At 43.7% G+C, this 20,678-nt stretch overlaps 1 protein-coding gene across 1 annotated transcript in view; it reads left to right on the top strand.

Annotated features, from left to right (window-relative positions):
- The window catches only part of tafa4b (TAFA chemokine like family member 4b), a 32,448-nt gene that overhangs the window by 9,831 nt on the left and 1,939 nt on the right, over positions 1–20,678 (top strand). Inside the window, exons 2-3 of the mRNA XM_060069743.1 lie at positions 3,260–3,415; positions 18,992–19,116. Of these exons, the coding sequence (XP_059925726.1) occupies positions 3,260–3,415; positions 18,992–19,116 (281 nt within the window). The remainder of the gene's footprint in view (positions 1–3,259; positions 3,416–18,991; positions 19,117–20,678) is intronic.

Below are 20,678 nucleotides of genomic sequence, written 5' to 3'. Positions count from 1 at the left end.
CTGAGTTTATGACATGGCATGAAGCTAGAGAAGTTTCAGCACTTGGACCAATTGGAAGGTTCTGCGTACCACACCTGTGGTTCACTAACGAGGCTTCTCCTCAGGTGAGCTAAGTTGAGCACACTCCTGCGGAAGGTCCAAGAATCTTCTCCTATTCAGAAGTTACTAATGAAAATGAATGACATTTCACTCGTACATGGCTCAGTGTTGTTATGCGATGCCCATGTGAGCAGAGTGATAATATGGAAACACATTTCAGCAAATTATATACAAAAACAAATTTAATGGCGCTGTAAGCAACGTCCTTATTTCTGATATAGATGTATGTCATGCATGATTCTTGTCTTCGTTTCCTTGCAGCTTTCTTATCTATAACGTAATCTAACGTATTTTATAAGTTTCAGGGCGATTCAGGTGAGGCCTAACATACCAAAAACAGTTGGCTATAACCGTTGTATCTTCTTCCAAGATTTAATAAATAAAAGACTCAAACAGAATCCTTTCCCGTTATTTATTGCGAGCCAAAGACTATGGTCATGCAGGGGCATAAAGATCATTTTTTCGGACTGTATAACCGTAATGTCAGTGAGGTCCATTGACACATTGATAACTTCAATGGGCTCCTTGGCTACAATGCAATGAAGTTATGCCACAGCAACAAGCCTTTTTAGTAGTTCACCTCAATTCAAAATGACTATTATCCCAATACTATTAAATTCTGTTAAATTAAGTGAGAGTGCAATTTTACCCATGCAATCATGTGGTCAGTAGGCCTGTGTACCCTGTGGACACACACACACACACACACACACACACACACACACACACACACACATTGTCTGTGTGTGGTGATGCTGGGCAGAGGTCACACACCACTACTGGACTATGCGTATGCGTGTGTTTTTGTTTCTTCCTGTCTGTGTGTGTGTATGTGTGTGTGTGTTCTGCATGTGTGTGCCGAGTGTGATGGGTAATCTGGCGGTGGCTTCTCTCAGCCCCCAGGAGAGCCTGTGGGAAGACGGGGGGCAGGGTTGCGATAAAAGTGGAGGGCTGATGGTGTGTGTGTGTCTGTGGGGGTTGTGAGGGGTGTGTTTGGGGCTGGGTTATCCCTCAGAGAGCCGGGGATCATGGCCGGGTTCTCTGGAGGAGAGAACAAACAAACTTTAAATCAGAAAGGATGAGAGAGGCCATGGCCTGCAGAAATACAACCTCTTCTGTCTATGTGTCTGTTTGTGCTTCGACTCTTCTGTGTGTGTGCGTGTGTGTTTCTGCCTCTGTGTTTGTGTGCGTGTGTGCGTCATCTCTTCTGTGGGCGTGTGTTTGTGCGCGTGTGTGTTTCTACCTCCGTGTGAGCTTATGTGTGTGATTGTGAGTCTCTGTGTATGTGTGTGTTTATGTGTGTGTGTGTGTGTGTTTTGGACCAATTTTTTATTCATATTCTTTCCAGTGTGTTGGGCTGAAAGGCTTTTTGGGCTGACCATGAGAAGTGTTGTCGTTTGGGCTGGCATATATAAATACAATCCCGGGCTTATGTACAGTACGAGCAGGCTTTCTCCTGAGGTGTAGGGGGGCTTAGGTTGTATTGTCACCTGCTTCCCAGGCAGGGGTGTAGTGGGGGTTGTATTCTCAATTCTTACAGTACAGCATAAGCTTTGAGAAGGAACACAACACAAAGAGGCCAATGGACGACATTTACCAGAACGTGTATTTCTCTTTCTTTATTTTTGCTGAATGTTTGCAGTGATGCTCCACCAAACTCCCTTCTCCCCTCAGCCTAGCAGGGAGAACAAGGCAGAAGTTAGCATAGGCGTTTACATAATGTTTGTAAAATTCCCATTGTTGTCGCTGTCCTCACGCAAATATTATTTATGTGTGACATATGAACAGAGTTGGCAGATGGACGTTGAATATTTAACACCAGCACCCATGCATCTATGAATAGGTGCCCAACTGTCTTTTTCTATTAACCTTGAATGAGAAAATGCAGAAGGTTAGTTCGTTAAACTTTAGCAGAATGTCAAATAGCAGTTCATCGGACGCAAGGTGATTTCATTCAACAATCAAGCGAATTAAGTTTATACAGTTCCAGTTAATGTGTCTATTGTTCCAGAAACCTATCTCCATCCAAAAGGTTTATGTGAGTTCAGTGTCTGGCGTCCACTTCGAAATTTCACTAGAAATCTACACAAAGAATTCTTCAATAACACGGCATGCTGCCTAAACTTTTATATCCTTTGTGTTTATTCATAGCAATCGTCCTGTCTGTCTGGCCAACATTGTGAATTGCGTGATGCAATGTTGTTTTGGTTTGAGTGTAATTCTCCTTTGATGGATCTTCTTCGTTATTTCAACTAGTTACCCTTGTAATTGTGTCAAATCTTCCCTAGAGGAAACCTTTCCCCACACAGAGGGAGTCATCTTCATCGACCATTCATGTTGGAATCCTTTTGTGAAGAACACTGGTGATAAGAATAGTTGACAGGAAATACCGCAACTGAACATAATCTAAACTTGCAGACGGCAAAATCGTTGTGATTATTTTGTCTTTCATCCCATTTCTCAGAAACAGAAAGAACATCACTCTGTTCTTAAGAAAAGCCCTCCAAACCATTCCACCCGTTCGGTTTTGCTTCAAGCCATAGTTTCATGGTATGGCCTTCACAAAATCTTTGTAATGTGTGTAAGCCTTTTCTGTTTGAAATCTTTAAAACCGCAAAACGCTCCTTACAATCCATGTGTCACACTCTGCTTGTACCTGGTGCTCTGGAATTGCTAAAAAAGTTAAATTCAGTTTATTGTGACTTAAAAGTGAGATCTTTTTTGCACTGTAAAAGTAGCAGAGCAGGATGTGGTAATGAAGGTCTTGTACAACACCAAGGTGCATTTGGGTCTGTGTTAGTTTAGTTGAATCCTTTGTGTAAGAAAATAGTCATGTATTATCTGGCTCTGGTTTTTAGGCAATACCTTCTTACTCAAACATGACGATGTCTCTATCCTTTGAGCTTGGATCATGGAGTGTGTATGATTCTGGTTCTCCCCGTGATTCTCTCACATATGTTGGGCAGGCAGGTTTCTTCTTTTTGTTGCAGGACGTCTCCTATCAGCCTGTGTGTTCTCACATTCACACTCCCTCCCTCTGCATGCGTGTGCGTGTTTGTCTGTGTGTGTGTGTGTGTGTGTGTGTGTGTGTGTGTGTGTGTGTGTGTGTGTGTGTGTGTGGGTGTGTGTGTGGGTGTGTGGGTGTGTGTGTGTGTGTCAGTGGCCTACCAGGTGAAGCAGGGGACGTGCGAGGTGGTGGCCATCCACCGCTGCTGTAACAAGAACAAGATTGAGGAGCGCTCACAGACGGTCAAGTGCTCCTGTTTCCCAGGCCAGGTGGCCGGCACAACCCGGGCCAGGCCCTCCTGTGTGGAAGGTACAGAACGCACGCTTCTCTCTCTCTTATATCTCTCTCTTTCTCATCTCAGTCTCTGTCTGAGATGAGAAAGAGTGTCTCTCTCTCTCTCTCTCTCTCTCTCTCTCTCTCTCTCTCTCTCTCTCTCTCTCTCTCTCTCTCTCTCTCTCTCTCTCTCTCTCTCTCTCCCTCTCTCCCTCTCTCTCCATGTATATATACAACGTGTGTATGTAGTGTACAAAATATAGTTAAGAATTGTAGAAAGCCTTTGGCTATCCATTGATGACCTCTATCCCGAAAAGTCATCAACATCAGCTCATTCACCCACCTGGGTACATTGTTCCAAGTGGAAAATCAGAAGCCTGTTGCTCGTTCCCCATGGATAGAGATGGCTGTGTAAGACATTCTGATAACCACGTGACATGCAGTGTCCCACCATGCTAGCGGCGAGCGGACCAAGGGAAATGCACCAATATGGATACTATCTTCATGATCCCAATGTCGGACTATCTATCTACATACATTGATTCTCCCGTTTGTTTATTGTGTCAGTGTCCAGAAGATTAATTTGTGTAAAAGGATGAAGATAAAAGGAAAAGAGTTAGCGTCGCTAGCACGCCGACAGACAGATGCACCTCTCCTGCAAGGTATTAAAAGTACAGGCAGATAGGACACAGCTGTTGGGCTCAGCTAGCAGTCGACTCACGGGCCCCTTTGAAGCTCAAAGGACACATTTTAAAGACTTGATTTAGTTAAAGACAAGATTTCCAATCCAGTGAGTCGTCTGGAGCGTGTCTATATCAGATGGTAATAGAGAGACATTACGTTCGACTGCTGTGCACTTTATCATGACTCCAGATGCATCCTTTCAGTAGATGTTCTTTTCCATAACCAGGAGCGGCATATGATGATGAAACGATGGAGTTTTGGTGGACATAAGATTGTTTTGGAGTTGTAGGTATTTGTGTTGTTTTGTTCCTCCCTAATGTCTATACAGTTAGAAAAAGGACATGATGTTTGTTTGTTTTTTTGGAAAAACTACGGGCCATTTTTAAAGAAAACATGTATTAGCATACATTGGTATACAGTTACACAGATACACAGGCCCTTCATGTGTCCATAGATGCATTTCAGCATGCCCATCCTGCATCTAAATGAAAACTTCAATGTGTAAATTTTTTTAATGATTACAATCTAACTTTCTGTCCAATAGTATTGATGAATGTGTAATTTATTAAACACATGCAGGACACCTCCTTACCAATAGATATGGTCTTGGGTCCCGACTCTTATGAAAAACTATGCTTTTGCAGTGATGAGAAAGCCTTGCGCTGCTCTTGTGTTGACTTCCATTCACCTCTTGATGGCGCCAAAGAGAATAAAAGTGCAGGGTTGACCTTGACTACCCCCTCCTCAGTGTGATGAGCCGCGATTGTTAAGCATCCGTGTCAAGCAAATGAGGGGTTGTAGCGCCACTCAGCAGCTTCCTACATGTCATTAGAAGGCTTTGCTGTGTCCCACTTTGTTGTTATAGCTAGTGACCAGAAAAAGAGAGAGAGAGAGAGAGAGAGAGAGAGAGAGAGAGAGAGAGAGAGAGAGAGAGAGAGAGAGAGAGAGAGAGAGAGAGAGAGAGAGAGAGAGAGAGAGAGAGAGAGAGAGAGAGAGAGAGAGAGAGAGAGAGAGTGTGTGCCAGGGTCATTGCCTCTGTTTCACATGGTTGAGTGTTCTGAAGGTCCTGCAGAGAAAACATAGTCACTGGGCCTTGACGTTTATAAACACACACGCACATAGTCATACACATGCATGCACTCATGCACACACAAACTCACAAACACACACACACAGAGACACACTCACAAACTCAAGCACACTACACACACAGGTGGACAACATTTATACACAGGGTGTGCAAACATTGGAACAACATGAACACATGCTGGCACAAACCAGTTGTGTAATACTAGAAATATAAATTGTCTACTAGGTGTGCGGCACAAGTGATTCATCCTGAGAACACAGTACTTAATTAAGGTCAGCTTGTGTGTGCACATTTAGCTCCCTATGGACACACCTTTTATCTAAACACACAGTCATAAATATGTTTTTAAATGTTGTGTTTATTTTTCCACAAACATACTGCTTCCACACTAGAGTTGAAGGAGCAACCTGCTGTTGTAGCGGTCCACTTAGGAAGAAACAGTTCATTTTGGTAGGAACGGTTAATTTAGCGCGTAGCAATTGGTCAAGACAGATTCCATTAGAGTTGATCAATGTTAGGCCAGTCAGTCCCTACCAGTCATCTAGGACTGGCTGTTGTTCCAGTTTCCCACCAAAGGAGGGCACTTTTCCCATCTAAACAGCCGACAACCCATTCTTCATTTCTGAGACCATTTTTTGATTATCTTGTTCAACTTCGGTGATGAGTTCTTGGATGGGGAGAGCAGTTTTGTAATCAAACGATCAGGCACCATCACAAAGACAATTTGCTGCCTAATGAGATGGAGGGGATAAGAGGGTCTACGAGATACTTTCTAATCTTCTGACAGGAGGCACAGATTTCTTCCATCTAATCGTCTGATCTGGAAGACTTAAAGAGTATTGAATTACTGTTTCCACCTACCACACAAGAGAGAGAGTTCAAATGAGCATTCTCTGTTGTCATTTGTGGTCTTTTCTTTCATATATGGATAGAAAGAGCACTACCTAAATCATTTAATTCCCTGGTTGAACCTCCAGCTTTTCTGGAGGTTCTCCCATCTCCCTTCCAAACAATGGCTCTCTGGCCTCTCTGTGGGCAAACAATCCTTCCTAACATGTGGCTTGTTCCCCCCCCCCCCCGGGCTCATATGGATGCACTGGATAACAACATCGACAGCAACAACAAAAAACGACCACCCAATATATATTTGTAAACCAGAGAATGGTCTGTTACGCACCTAATAAACAGGCCTGCCCTAGTATGGTCTCACTCTGGCCTGTTTGTGTGTCTTACATACACTTCTGTTTATCCTGCTGTGTTTGCCCTGGTTTATTTCCTCTCTCTCCGAGTGGAGCTGCCTGCTGCTGAGTAGCAGGGAGGGAAGGTGAGGATGACTCCCTTAATGACTTCATCAGCGCACTCCCGGCTTAGCAGACCCGCTTGTCGGGGCAGAATTGATAATATCCAATAAACTGAGGTCAAGAGAATCACCCTCTATTTATTAGAGTTCTCCACTGGGAAATACTGCACTGTGTGTTTGTGTCTGTGTGTGTGTGTCTGTGTGTGTGTGTGTGTGTGTGTGTGTGTGTGTGTGTGTGTGTGTGTGTGTGTGTGTGTGTGTGTGTGTGTGTGTGTGTGTGTGTGTGTGTGTGGTTTTGGTGGGCATGTGTTTCGTTGTTTGTGTGCACATGTGTGTGAGTGTTTGTATTTGTGTCTGTGAGCTTTTGTATGTGTGCATTTCTGTGTCTATCTGTGTGTCCGGGTGCATATGTGCCCATGTGTTTGTGTGTGTGTGTGCGCGCGTGCGTGCGTGCGTGCGTGCGTGCGTGTGTGTGTGTGTGTGATAGCATCCATAGCAGTAAAACAGAACATTTACTGGTGTCAAAGACGCTGCCACTGTGATGTATTTCAACAGCAGTCCGAGAGGGAGAGGTAGAGAAACAGAGAAATAGAGCGAGGGAGAAGACGAGTGACTACATTCTGGTGTCAGGGATTAGGGTCTCCGGTATTGGCTTGCAGAGTATAGGCAACGTAGTTTATTGTGAACCACCTGTTGTCTGTATAATAGGCCATATCAATCATTTTGTCAACATTCTGTCTATTCTTCATGCCACCATAACCATTTCACACACTGTTGTCCAATGGAGCAGGCTGTGTAAGGTACTTTTGGCAGCCGATATTTCAAACACAACTTATTTAAGTGTGCGTGACAAATGTGGATTTTTACACATTAGGTAAATAGTGGGAGTAAATGTTTCAGTTAAAACATACGCTCCTGTTAGTTTTTTAAACTAGAAGTCTACTGACAGTCACCATATCTGGGTCAGACTATAACTATGTGTGTGTGTGTGTGTGTGTGTGTGTGTGTGTGTGTGTGTGTGTGTGTGTGTGTGTCTGTGTGTGCGCGCAAGCGTGTGTGTGCGCAAGCGTGTGTGTGTGCTTCTGTGTGTGCCTTTGTGTTTGTAGACTACTGGGTACACTACATCCCATGCATTTCACCAGCGGGCAAAATAATTAGAATTCCATGTAAGCCTTTTTATACCTGTTGGGGCACACAGGAAAAATAAACTCTCTCAATCATAAACACACACACGCACGCACGCACGCACGCACGCACGCACGCACGCACGCACGCACGCACGCACGCACGCACGCACGTACGCACGCACGCACGCACGCACGCACGCACGCACGCACGCACGCACGCACGCACGCACGCACGCACGCACGCACACACATGTATGCACACATGCATGCACACATGCACGCAAACAGAAATAATGGCCTTCTCCATCGCTGTTGGTTATCCTCTGAGTACATTCTGTATGTCGGTTGAGTATTCAGGGCTCAATACTCGCCTGTATTGAAGACAGATGCCTGGTTGCACATTTCATATTAGGGACGCTCGTCTTAGTTCAGTATCAGGTCAGCTCGGTCGCAATGACTAGACTCCTGTCATTTGTTGCCTCAGGCTAAGCTGGTCCTCTATCCTGTTTGATAAGTGACTGAAGATGAGGCTTATAGGGGTTATATGTATACATTTAGTATGAGCGCGCCTGCCACCAATGCAAATAATAGCAATATAGCACCTTGCTCTTTTTGATATAACATTTCGTATTACCTAGATGGCCAAATTCCGAACTGACACAACGCTCATTTAAAAGAAAATACATTTCATTGTCATTTTTTATAGCAACAAAGTATATTAGACAAATTTACATTTACGTTTACAATTAGGACATTTAGCAGACACTTTAATCCAAAGCGATTTACAGTAAGTTAATTTGTCAGAAGAAAGAGAAACAACAATGTATTGCTGTCGGTACAGTAAAGATGTTCATATAAACAAGTGCCTAGCACTTACAATTGCTAGGTTAACCAAAATCCAACAAATTATATCAGGAACAGAATTCTGGACAGGCCCTTTTCACACATGCACTCCTACCTGGCAAATATCCGGTAGACTTCCTTCATTGATATTCTGGGAAATCTACACTTGCTATTTGCTTGCTCTACATCTAGTAATATTTTTCGGATCACTTCCCATTCGGCTGTGTTGTGAATGCAAGCAGTAACTGTAATCTGTCTGACGTAAGATCAAACCAATCAGAATACTCCACTGAGGACGTATGTGCATCCGCAACTGTTTATCTTGATGCACCAAGGATTTTCGGGAGATCCAATAATATTATCCATACAGCTTAATTTGTTTGCAAACAGGCATCCCTTTTTAATAATTTCTGGAAACTGGACAGGGTCCGAAATAAGGGAGCTCCACTCGGTCGGCAAGTTTTATGGCGGCTGGCATCCAGAAGTGTTGCTTGACCGCCATCTGCCGGGCTGTCCCTTGGCCCATCTATTTCGGCATCGCTATGCAATGTGAGAAAGGCCAAGACGGAAATCATCCAGAACATAGCTGCATGTGTGAAAAAATGAAATATCACTAGCGGTGCCTGAAAGGTTATTGCAGTAAAATCCAGGAACTATGTGTGAAAAGGGCTTTCGTGAAGCTAGGAGACGATTTGGCCAAATAACAGGGTTATCCTTTAAATAAGCTAGTGTGTATCTTATATAGCACATTGGCTAACATTTGAGTTGGAAGTGATCTCACCGTTCACAGTTTTCCCAGCACCTGGTTTATTTATGTAAGAAAAGGTGTTTGTTTGTGTGTGTTTGTGTGCGTGTGTGTGTGTGTGTGTGTGTGTGTGTGTGTGTGTGTGTGTGTGTGTGTGTGTGTGTGTGTCTGTGTGTGTGTGTGTGTGTGTGTGTGTGTGTGTGTGTGTGTTTGTGTGTATGTGTGTGTGAAAAGCTCTGTAAAGCTCAGGCAAGCACGACTCTCCATCCAGGCTGTTGGCACAATGTATACCTTAAGTAGCAATCAGTAGGCATTCCAAATTTAGCCTAATTGGCTAATTCTGAATAATGATTGTATTTACTTCTGATATATTCACAGTACAAATAAAAAATAAAAAATAAACATGGGACTACAGCTGCAGTTTCAAATTCGCCCACTTGATGTCACAAACATTACAAGTACTGGAGACCAGCAATGGATGTAAGATACATGGACAAACACCGTTTAGTAGACCTGTCTAATGGAGTAAACACAGTTTAGCAGACCTGTTAAGTGGCCTACCACTGGTTGAGTAGACCTGTTTAGTGGATGAGACATCGATTTAGTATATCTGTGTCATTTACGTCATTTAGGGCATTTAGCAGACGCTTTTATCCAAAGCGACTTTTGTCGCCAAAGTACATTTGTCATAAGAAGTGCAACAATATATCGCTGTCGGTACAGAAAGGATGTTCTTAGAACCAAGTGCAAGTACAACAATCGCTAGGCTAACCAATTCCTCGTGTTACAGCAATGATAGCAGCTACTGCAGTTGCTACACAGTTAAGTACTATGATACAATACAATACAAAACAATACAATACAGTGTACAATGGTGGCCAGAAGGGGGAGGGTGGCTATGCAGATTCGAGGTGGACTCTGAACAGGTGAGTCTTGAAGATTCATGTGTAGGAAACTAACATCCGTTTAGGAGAACTGTTTAGTCGACTAAACACCTATTTAGCCATCCTAGTAAACACTGGACTAGACATTGATTTTGTAGACCAGTTTAGTGGACTAAACACCCGTTTAGGTGACCTATTCTGACATGTTTAATCGTCCAAACAGGTCGACTTACATCCATTTAAGGGACCTGTTTAGTGGACTAAACACTCAACACCTTATCCAACGAGTGGTGTTGTCCATTAAACAGCCGCTCCATAAGCAGACCTGTCTGCACATCGCTAGGATGTCGAGAGGAGCACAGTTCTAGTTATGGAGAGCGACTCCTTAGTGAGGCGTGCGTCAGATTGACATAATCCGTGGGAGGATTGACAGTCAGAGGGAGACGCAGGTCTGCAGAGCAGTGCCTCTTAGCATGCTGTCTCTGGAGCCCTTACCGAGACAGCCCCCATAGGCCGAGGGCCTCAAAACCATGCCTCTGTCCAAGGCTGTTCCCTCATCATCTCCCCACTCGGGAGGGAGAAAGAAGCATGGTTCAGGCACGTGGCGGCCAAATGAGCCCCTTTGGGAGCCCTTATCCCATATATATATTTATATCTATGCATAATTATTTTATTGTTTTTATTTATTTATGTGTATACATACATTCATCTTATTATTTAATTATTTCATTGTTTTATTAATATTTATTTCTATATATTTATATTTTCAATGTATCCAGTGTATATCATTATTTAAGTATGGTAGACAGGTGGACAGATATGGACTCTGTGGGATTAGGAGCCTCTGACTAACGTAGGATCGGGGGGGCTCCTTAAATGAATCTTCATCAAGGCTGGGCGAGGGGTGACCTGGGGGCCCAGAGTGGGGTCGGAGCCAGCCGGCCCCGTGCTCTAACTGCTTGGCCCCCGACCGGCTACAGCAGGAGGATTAAAGAACACAGCGTTTGGCGGTGGGGGCGGGGGGGGGGACAAAGCCTCAGGGTGCAGATTTGGACCTCTATTAACATCTAACACTGCATTAAGCGGCCACCTCGGGGACCTCCCTTTCATCTTGTTCGGTCCGGTCCGGCTTGCCACGGCATCCCGTGACCTTTGACCTCCTTTGCATGACATCACAGGGTACATAACTCCCAGGCTCCTCGTGCCCTGGCCACGGTTTCCTGCGCTTGGTGGCTAGGCAGGCATGGTGTGGCGGTACCGTCCTCACACTCAGACTGTAGACTTAGACTGCCTCATTACTTTTCTAGTGATACACTGTAGAGTTAGACGGTTCGAGAGTTAGACTGTGGAGTTAGACCGTGGAATTATAGATTGCTCTAGTGCAGGGATGGGCAACTGGCGGCCCGCGGGCTGCATGCGGCCCGCATCCTCACTCAGTGCAGCCCGCATCCTCACTCAGTCAGGCCCGCACATAATAAAAAAAAAAGAAAAAAAGAATAATAATAATTGATCGAGTTACAGAAAACTCGGTCAAGAAAGATGAGAAGAATTCATAGAATTCGAAGGCAAACCCATGCGTCTAGTTTGCTTAGAAGCGATATCAGTCATTAAAGATATCCACTTAAGTCGCCACTACAACAACTACAACTGCTTGTTGGGTTTGAGTTCATTGAGTTGTTGCACTTAATGTTGGGCCACTGTTTTTCAGTTTTTTGACTTCATTGAATGATGATGTATGTGAGCCCTTTGCACTGATAAAAATACTGACCATTCATGTGGCTGTTTGAGCATGGAAAACATGAAATGAATGTATGTTGGTTCAATTAACATACCGTACATAGGTTATGATTCTGGATGATTTTTTAGGTAGTGGCCATCCCCAAAATGCACCAGAATACAGGAAATCATATCTACCAAATTCAAAATTGTGTAGCTTCTCTCAGCTCACGTTTAGTTGAAGTGTGTAGTCATGTGGCCCTCCGATGGTTATGATGAAAAATGTGGCCCTCTTCATCATGAAAGTTGCCCATCCCTGCTCTAGTGTTAGACTGCAGAGCTAGTCTGCTCAAGAGTTAGACTCCAGAGTAAGGCTGAAGGAAGACTTCGGAGTAAGACTTCTTGAGAGTTTTACTGTAGAGAGAGTTAGCCTGTATGTAAGGGTGTGGAGTTAGACTGCTCTAGTGTTACACTGTGGAGTTAGACTGCTCTACTGTTACACTGTGGAGTTAGACTGCTCTAGTGTTACACTGTGGAGTTAGACTGCTCCAGTGTTACACTGTTGAGTTAGACTGCTCCAGTGTTACACTGTGGAGTTAGACTGCTATATAATGTTACACTGTGGAGTTAGACTGCTCTACTGTTACACTGTGGAGTTAGACTGCTCTACTGTTACACTGTGGAGTTAGACTGCTCCAGTGTTACACTGTGGAGTTAGACTGCTCCAGTGTTACACTGTGGAGTTAGACTGCTCCAGTGTTACACTGTGGAGTTAGACTGCTCCAGTGTTACACTGTGGAGTTAGACTGCTCTAGTGTTACACTGTGGAGTGTTTCAGAGTTAGACTGTTTTAGGGATGGTATCTGGAGTAATACGACTCTGGAGTTAAACTTCTCTCAAGTTAAACCATATGGAGTCTGTCGGCTCTGGAGTTATAGTGCTCTAGAGTTACACCGGGTGGAGTAAGATTGGATGGAGTGAGACTGGGTGGAGTTAGACTTTGTTGAGTTATACTGTGTTTAGTAAGACTGTGTTGAGTTAGACTGGGGGGAGTAAGACTGCATGGCGTAAGACTGTGAGGAGTTGCGTGTCTCCATTACAGCACTCTTAGGCCATGCTTATTAGGTCTAAATAACACCCTGGCAGTTGCGCTAAGGCACCATAATGGCCACATTAAAGAGCATTACACAGCCATTGGTTTTTAGGACCACTTAGCGAGCTGGAGCCTCTGCATCATAACACAAGTTTTTTTGGCTCTCCCTGACGTCCATGACTGATTTATGGAGGTGACTCTGCATGTTTGTTTTTTTATCTGGTGACAGACCGCTGCCTCCTCTTACCTCCTGTACATAACGTCCTGCCTCTGGCACCCTCTGTTCCTATCCCCCCCACCCCATCTCGTTTACTATTTCTCCTTCTCTCTCTCACGCCTTCGCTCTCTCTTGCTCTCTCTCGTTTTCTTGTTTCTTGTTCACGCTTTCTCTGTCTCTCTCTCTCTCTCTACCTCTCTCTCTTCCTCTGGCTCCCTCTCTCTACCTCTTTCTCTTCCTCTGCCCCCTCTCTCTACCTCTCTCTCTTCCTCTGGCTCCCTCTCTCTACCTCCTCCTCTTCCTCTGGCTCCCTCTCTTTACCTCTCCCTCTTCCTCTGGCTCCCTCTCTCTACCTCTCTCTCTTCCTCTGGCTCCCACTCTCTACCTCTCTCTACCTCTCTCTCTTCCTCTGGCTCCCTCTCTCTACCTCTCTCTCGTCCTGCTTCTCGTTCTCCCTCTCTCTGTGGTTGTCCCTCCATCACCCGTCACTATCTCTCTCTCAGGCCGGATGCTATTCCCATGTCTCTTTGGAGGATTTGTCCATGTCTTCTTCTGCATAATTCCAGTGAATTGCTCACACCTCTCCTTATCCCCCCTCTGCGCTGTCAGAAACAATAGTCTGGACAACCTGCTTATTGAAGTTAGAGATAAGAAAAATGCTATTTCTAAAACACCAAACACCAAGACTGGACAAAGGGTGAATGAATAATTCAAAGACAGGGATCAGGGATCAACGTTTTACTTGCTGTCTGGGAGCCCACCGGGAATACCTCCTGCAGGGGGCGGTATGTATTGGGCAGAAAAGCCCTGTCCACTTCCATTATGATTATATTCTAAGGCTAGGAAACATTGCCGTATAAAATGTTTCTGGTGCACGTTAGGAACCTGAAAGAAAGAAAATAAAAAAACAATATATTTTCAAACAAGGCATCCTGTCGTCCATTGTTGATAAATAGCTATACTTTATTTACAACCGTCTCCTCAGGCCATATGGATGGTTGCCTTGTGCAGAGGTTTCGACTTTGGCAGTAAATAGTGGCGCATTGTCTGAAATACAACCTGACTATGTTTCTACCCTTGTTCCTTTTCCCACGGTGCTGATTTAGTTTTTGCTCTGATGTTCCTACCGAATGTATCCCTGGAATGACCAACAAAGATATTGGATTTCAAGAAACCCGTCTCTCTTTTTTATGCTTGTTATTTTTTTCTTTAGGTTTAATATGATTCATGTAACTCAAACACCTAAGTAGGACTCTAACGTTGAGAAGCAGCATACCCTGTTTCGCAGGCCAGGACATATTCTACGACTACGCAGGGTATATTTTGATTTCTTTTGTTTTGAGGCACTTCGTCTAGGAGGCTATAGTGTCTAGACGGCCAACCAGGATTACGCTGGGTTTATTTTGATTTCTTTAGTTTGGAGGCATTCTGTCTAGGAGGCTAGTGTCTAGACGGCCGGCCAGGAAGCTTTGATGACCACTAGCAGGGGGTCCACAATCATCAAAAGCTCCTATTTCTACAGATTAAATTTCTACATTAGGCAGCACCAGGGAATTCAAGGGAGTCATACAATGTTTAAAACATCTTTGTTTTTCCAATTTATTTTCATTAATTTTTTTAAAAGATCGACATGTGAAACTATGATAGATCAATTGTTCTCATTTTAGTTTCCTAAAAACCATGGTTGCTTGATATTTATCTAGCAGGCGCCTTCATCCAAATTGATTCACAAGAAAGGCTGTGAACATTTGAAATGTACCCCAAAAAATTTAGTAAGTACGAAATGTAAGCATTTCTGAAGTTTCTAAAGCACAACTATTACAATTGAGTCGAGTCCCTTTTCAATGCTGTTTTTTGTGTGTGTGCTATGTTTTCCTGTTGTTGGGGGTAGTTATAATGGTCTGAAAAAGTGGACATCCGGCCCTAGGAACCAGCATGCTCTGAGGTTTGCTGTGCTGGCTGCGTATTACTGGATGTCTGCTGGAACTTGTGTATCCTGGCGAGCTGAAAATACCACAAGTCTATTGAATTATGGATGGGTATGGGTTTTCCTTCCCACTTTGTATTTATCCTGGATAGAGTGAGATCCATTGACTCTTGAAAAAGACAGTTTTGTGAAGGCCAACAATGTAACATCTGAAATGCCGTTATGGCACGAAATGTAATTTAATGAAACAAAATCACATAACAAGGTTTTAAAACGACAAGAAAATAGCATTTGGCTGTAACTTCCGCTACTGTAACTAACTTATGATCTTCTTACCTGAAATACAGTTAAATACATGAGAGGCTGTAGGCTATAGCAACATGTCTGCTGAATACATACAACATAATAATATGATAGTAGTTTGAGAGTTCCTTTTAGGTTGTTGGAGGTTGGAAGGCTGCCTGTTGGAAGGCGTCCATCTTGGTGGCTATGTTTAGTGGAGCTGCATGTTGTAGTACTGTCTACAATACTGTAATGTATAACTCACTAAACAAAATACATACAGTACAGGGATATTTGGAGGGTTTAGAAATGTGCATGCTACACGCAACCAAGGTGGCTGCCACACAGTAGCTTTGGTTTCCACCATTATTATGGATGCAATTTGCTGATATTGACAGCCGGTTTATTGTAACGTTTTCAGACAATGATGCATGGAACTGGTGCTCCATGTTGCCATGCAGGAGATCTGTGTGTGTGTGTGTGTGTGTGTGTGTGTGTGTGTGCGTGTGTGCGTGCGCGTGTGCGTGTGCGTGTGTGTGTGTGTGTGTGCGTCCGTGTGTGTGTGTGTGTGTGTGTGTGTGTGTGGTGATGGCTTGTGTAACCTGTGCACATTGATTGCTAAATGTGCAACAGGTGTGAAGCCCCACCCTGCCCCAGAGCCCAATCAGGCTGCAATGTGAAGGAAGCATGCTCAACGCCTGCCTTTTTAAGGACGCTACGTCATAGAACGCCGACAAGCACTGTTCCAATGTTGAGAACACTCGGAAATTCGCTCCCTTTATTTTTGGAGAATGCTGAGATTTTTCAAGGATGCATCGATGGATCCTCAACGAGCATGAATACCCACAATCCTTTGCATTCACACTCTGCGCGGGATATTTAAAAATTGCAGATAGAAAGCAATACACATTGCTTTACACAAGTGAAGTTATTTGAACGTTTTGGGCCTTCACTTTGGGAAACAGTCCCTGTCTGACTCGGGCCAGGGGAGACACAAGCCATCATCGGCACACACTCCACAGAGGGCTGTGCTATGCTTAGAAGATGTTTCACTCTTACATGATTGATTTTTTTTCTTGTTTGTTCCTTGTTTCTTGTTGTTCCATATTTATGGTACTATATTTTTACACCATAATTTTGCTTTTGAAAGTTAAAACAATGGCTAAAAAGGAATACTTTTTTCATTGCGATTTTACTGGGAAGCACTTACCAACTTAAATAAGATGAAGAGTACATCCTGCCATCTTTAAATGCTTTGGCAACATGTAAACATCTACAGTATTTCAATGTATTTTACTTGCCCATAGGAAATCAGTTAAAATTGGTAAGAACATTTGCATTATTAGACAATAACGCTGTCACAGCCTTCCTTGGAATTGGCATATTCATAATAATTGAGAATGTATAAAGTAGCTTGCAGGATGAATCTATTTATAATGAACCAACCTTCAGGTAAGAATATGTAAATTAGATCATTATATTTAAAGTCGGAGAAATCAACTATTCATTCAAGGCTTTAACACTCCACCATGACACCTTGGAATAAGATTATCAGAGTGAAGATCGTTAAAAATTCAGAGAAAGACATGATCACTTTGTTCAACACAACTTAAAATAACAATGTGTGAAAGTAACTGTTCTACAAAGGATATCGTATCAAAATGAATAGTGCAATAAAAGGTCCCCAAACAGGTGAACACATACTATTTATATATAGTGTTATATACCATACTATACTATACTGTATATACTATTCACTTCTAGAGATTCCCAACAAAATGTTTTTATTTTTGTTTATAATGTTTACTCTTTACAAGGGAACAAATTATATTGCAATAATACCAATGCAAGAAAAAAAATCCCAACAAGGTGTATCCTTTTGGTAAGGTGTTATTAGGATATTATGCAACTAAAAATCTTTCATCACTTAACCAACAACACTCACCAATGTTTACATTGCAGAAATGCTATTGTATTACTGCCTCCAGATTTTATTACTCCATTTGGCTTTTATTACATTACAGGCGGTTATTCCATTACGGTCATTTAATACGTTGTGGGCCTATTACACAGGTTTAAATTAAAGAGCGTACTTCTTCCTCGCGGCTGGTTGACTGCCCTTAACGTGATTCCTCATTTACGCTATTTATCTCTGCCGAAGAACGGAGAGGAAGTTTGACGTTTTAATTAGTGCCTTGCCTCAATATTATTTTACTTCCAACCTCTGTTGTGAAGTAAAATGGCAATTGCTCACATATTTTGTCTCAAGCCGGTGTGTGAATATTTTGTCGTCGCGGCAGGGAGCTGATTGTAGCAGAGACAAACGTGTTGCTGTTTGACTAGTAAACTACTTTAATTATATGACTTCAGTTACTGCTACTTCGGTAAGTTTATACCCTCATACACACAGATAGACATACACACACACACACACACAACCACACACACACACACACACACACACACACACACACACACACACACACACACACACACACACACACACACACACACACACACACACACAAGCAGGAGTGCACACACACACACACACACACACACACACACACACACACACACACACACACACACACACACACACACACACACACACACACACACACACACACACACACACTCCCCCTAACTCTTCAGAGATGTAGAGACCAGACTTCGATTATTAAAATCTGCACTTATATTTATCCAATTTCTCGTTTCCACGCTGAATTTTCATCTATCTCTAAGTCTTTTACCATTTTCCCAGATCACCATCTATCGTTGACTTTCATGAGGCTTTCTGTGTTTTGCCTGCCATCTTGCTGTAATGACATCACAACATCAGTGATGAATAGATTGGACTTTTTCCCATCCCCATCTTTCCTGTCTCTTTACATTTCATGCGTTGGCGTTGGTAGTGTTTCCTGTTCAATCTTGTTCTATTCACTACTATTCTGGCATTTTGTAATATTTTCTACACTTACAGGGAGTGCAAGATGTAAGATCCACCTGCTGCTGGGAGATTGTATTTCCGTTTTATCCAATATTTTTGTGATCGCAATGAAAATGCATTATGATTATTTACCCTTTTGAAATATAATAGTGCATCATGTAACATTGATAATGAACAGAAAACATGATCCATGTTTATCATCTTATTTCCTTCATTAACTTTCTCATTAAATGTCCTATTACTCAGATCAACAGATCAACAGTGAATTTTATTGTAATTATTTAATATCTGTGTTGTATTATGAATTAATTCAGGGTTAGCTTTAGAACTTCCAATGTTGATAGTTTATGCCTCACACCAGGTCATCATATCACTTTAAAAGCAGGCACTATTTTCCAAGTATCCCCACAACAAGGCTTATATTATAATAATAATAACTCCTTGCATAGTTTGTTTTAAAAGTTTAGAAATGATCCATAAAGCATATGAACATAAATAGAAGTATTTTGTCTGAACATATTAACAAGTATAAGGTTACACTCCTCCGTTCCGTGTCCTGCACTGAATGCTATTAGTCCGATTACGGCTAGCGTCAGTCAGAGGAGTCGGATCTGAACCATGCTGCCGTGCGTTCTGCGTGGGCTGTGTGTGTGTTACTGTTTGTGTGCGTGTTTGTGTGAGCGCGTGTGCTATCTGGTCGCAAACAATCTGGTCTGAATATGGTCCCCTCCGCCTCTCCCCCTGTCCTCTGAAGCCTCCATCGTGATCCAGAAGTGGTGGTGTCAGATGCATCCCTGCATGGACGGGGAGGAGTGCAAGGTCCTGCCCGACCTGACCGGCTGGTCATGCAGCACCGGCAACAAGGTCAAGACCACCAAGGTAGGGGCCGTGTGGTTGTGTGTGTGTGTGTGTGTGTGTGTGTGTGTGTGTAGGTGGGGGGAGTTGTTTGTCTGTCTGTGTGGTTCTGTGTATGTGGGTGTGATTTTAAATTATTAAAAACAATTATGAAAGCCATTGGTACGTGTAATTTGATGTGAAATTCTGGACGTAGAAGTAACAACGTGGAATCCTCCAGACCCAGTTTCAACACGGATGGCCTCATTTGACCCCAACTAGCAAGACCTTGTCCATCAAAGTGCAGCGTTTATCGTGTCTCATGAATGGGATAGGCACTTAATGGTGATGTTAAATGAATCTAATGTAATTCTCCCTCCCCCGTATGTCTCAGCGTTTTAGCTGTCCCCATGGCATGCGGCCAAGTCTAATTAACAGACCGTCTTTTCGAGCATTTGAACACAGCGCACGACCCCATCCACATTCACAATAGATTAGGTGTCCGTTAAATCCTGAGTATTACACATTACGATAGATTCATAAGATAGAGTTAGAAAACTTTCAACACGCTGACTTGTAGAATTGCTTTTTCGCACCAAAACCCATAAGGAGCACAGAGAAATACACCGACAGATAATAAGACATTTCGAAGTTCAACATTCAACAAATTCAAGTCAAACTTCAAGAACGATGGATAAAAATAGGTCATTCAACTGGACGGCCTCCGCATTTGTTCCGCGTTCTGCTGTAAACGATCGCAGAGGGAAGACGAGTAAAGTCGTATGCGGAGAAGTGTCTGCACCACGACGTGCCGGCGAGGTAATTGACGGCATTCAAAGCTGATGAGTTGATTTCAATAAAGGTCCTTCATGGCCCCTTTGTGAGCCGCTGGTGTGTGAAAGTTAATTTGCAATGTCTGGGCGTTGACGTGTATGTGTGTGTACCCGTGTGTGCGTGTCCATGCGGGGTGGGGGGGGGGGGGGGGGGGGATACATTGTTCAGGAGGCGGTTTACGTGCAGGTGACGACGATGAAGAGAGAGGGAAACCGTTGTGATGGGGGGACGGTGGCGGTGTTGGGTTTCGCCGCCGCCGCCGTCAGAGTGATTGCGGCGTGTGCGACGGCATCCAGCAGCAGCAGAACATCTGTTGTGTTCATTACAACACATTATGGCAAGCGGGCCCCTCTGCTGAGACCTAGCGATTAAGAGACCTAATTAAATTGACGCGCGGCGAGCCGACGGAGGCACGCAGCTGAGATGGTGGTGGAGAGGAGGTGGAGTCACACCGTGGGTTGTTGCACGTAGTACCCCCCCCCCCCCCCCCCCCCCCCCCCCCACACCCAACACCAACAACCTCAGCTCTCTATATCTATCCTATCTACCTAGCTATCTATTGCTCTCCTCCTCTCTCGCTCCAGTCCCCCCCCCCCCCCCCCGAGCTCTGTCTAGCCGATCAGCTGTTGGGGGGGCCGAGGGCTGACTGCTGACTAGTGACTGCATCGCTGGACATTAATTGCGCGTTTGTGGGGCACTGAGGGACTGGGGAGCAGTTACCAGGAGACTCAGTGGCACATGGCGACGGCGCGGGCTGCCACGAGACATACACT

The sequence above is a fragment of the Gadus macrocephalus genome, chromosome 13 (genome assembly GCF_031168955.1).
Source record: "Gadus macrocephalus chromosome 13, ASM3116895v1".
NCBI lineage: Eukaryota > Metazoa > Chordata > Actinopteri > Gadiformes > Gadidae > Gadus > Gadus macrocephalus.
Note: the sequence above shows the minus strand (reverse complement) of the source record. Positions and strands in the feature narration are given on the sequence as shown.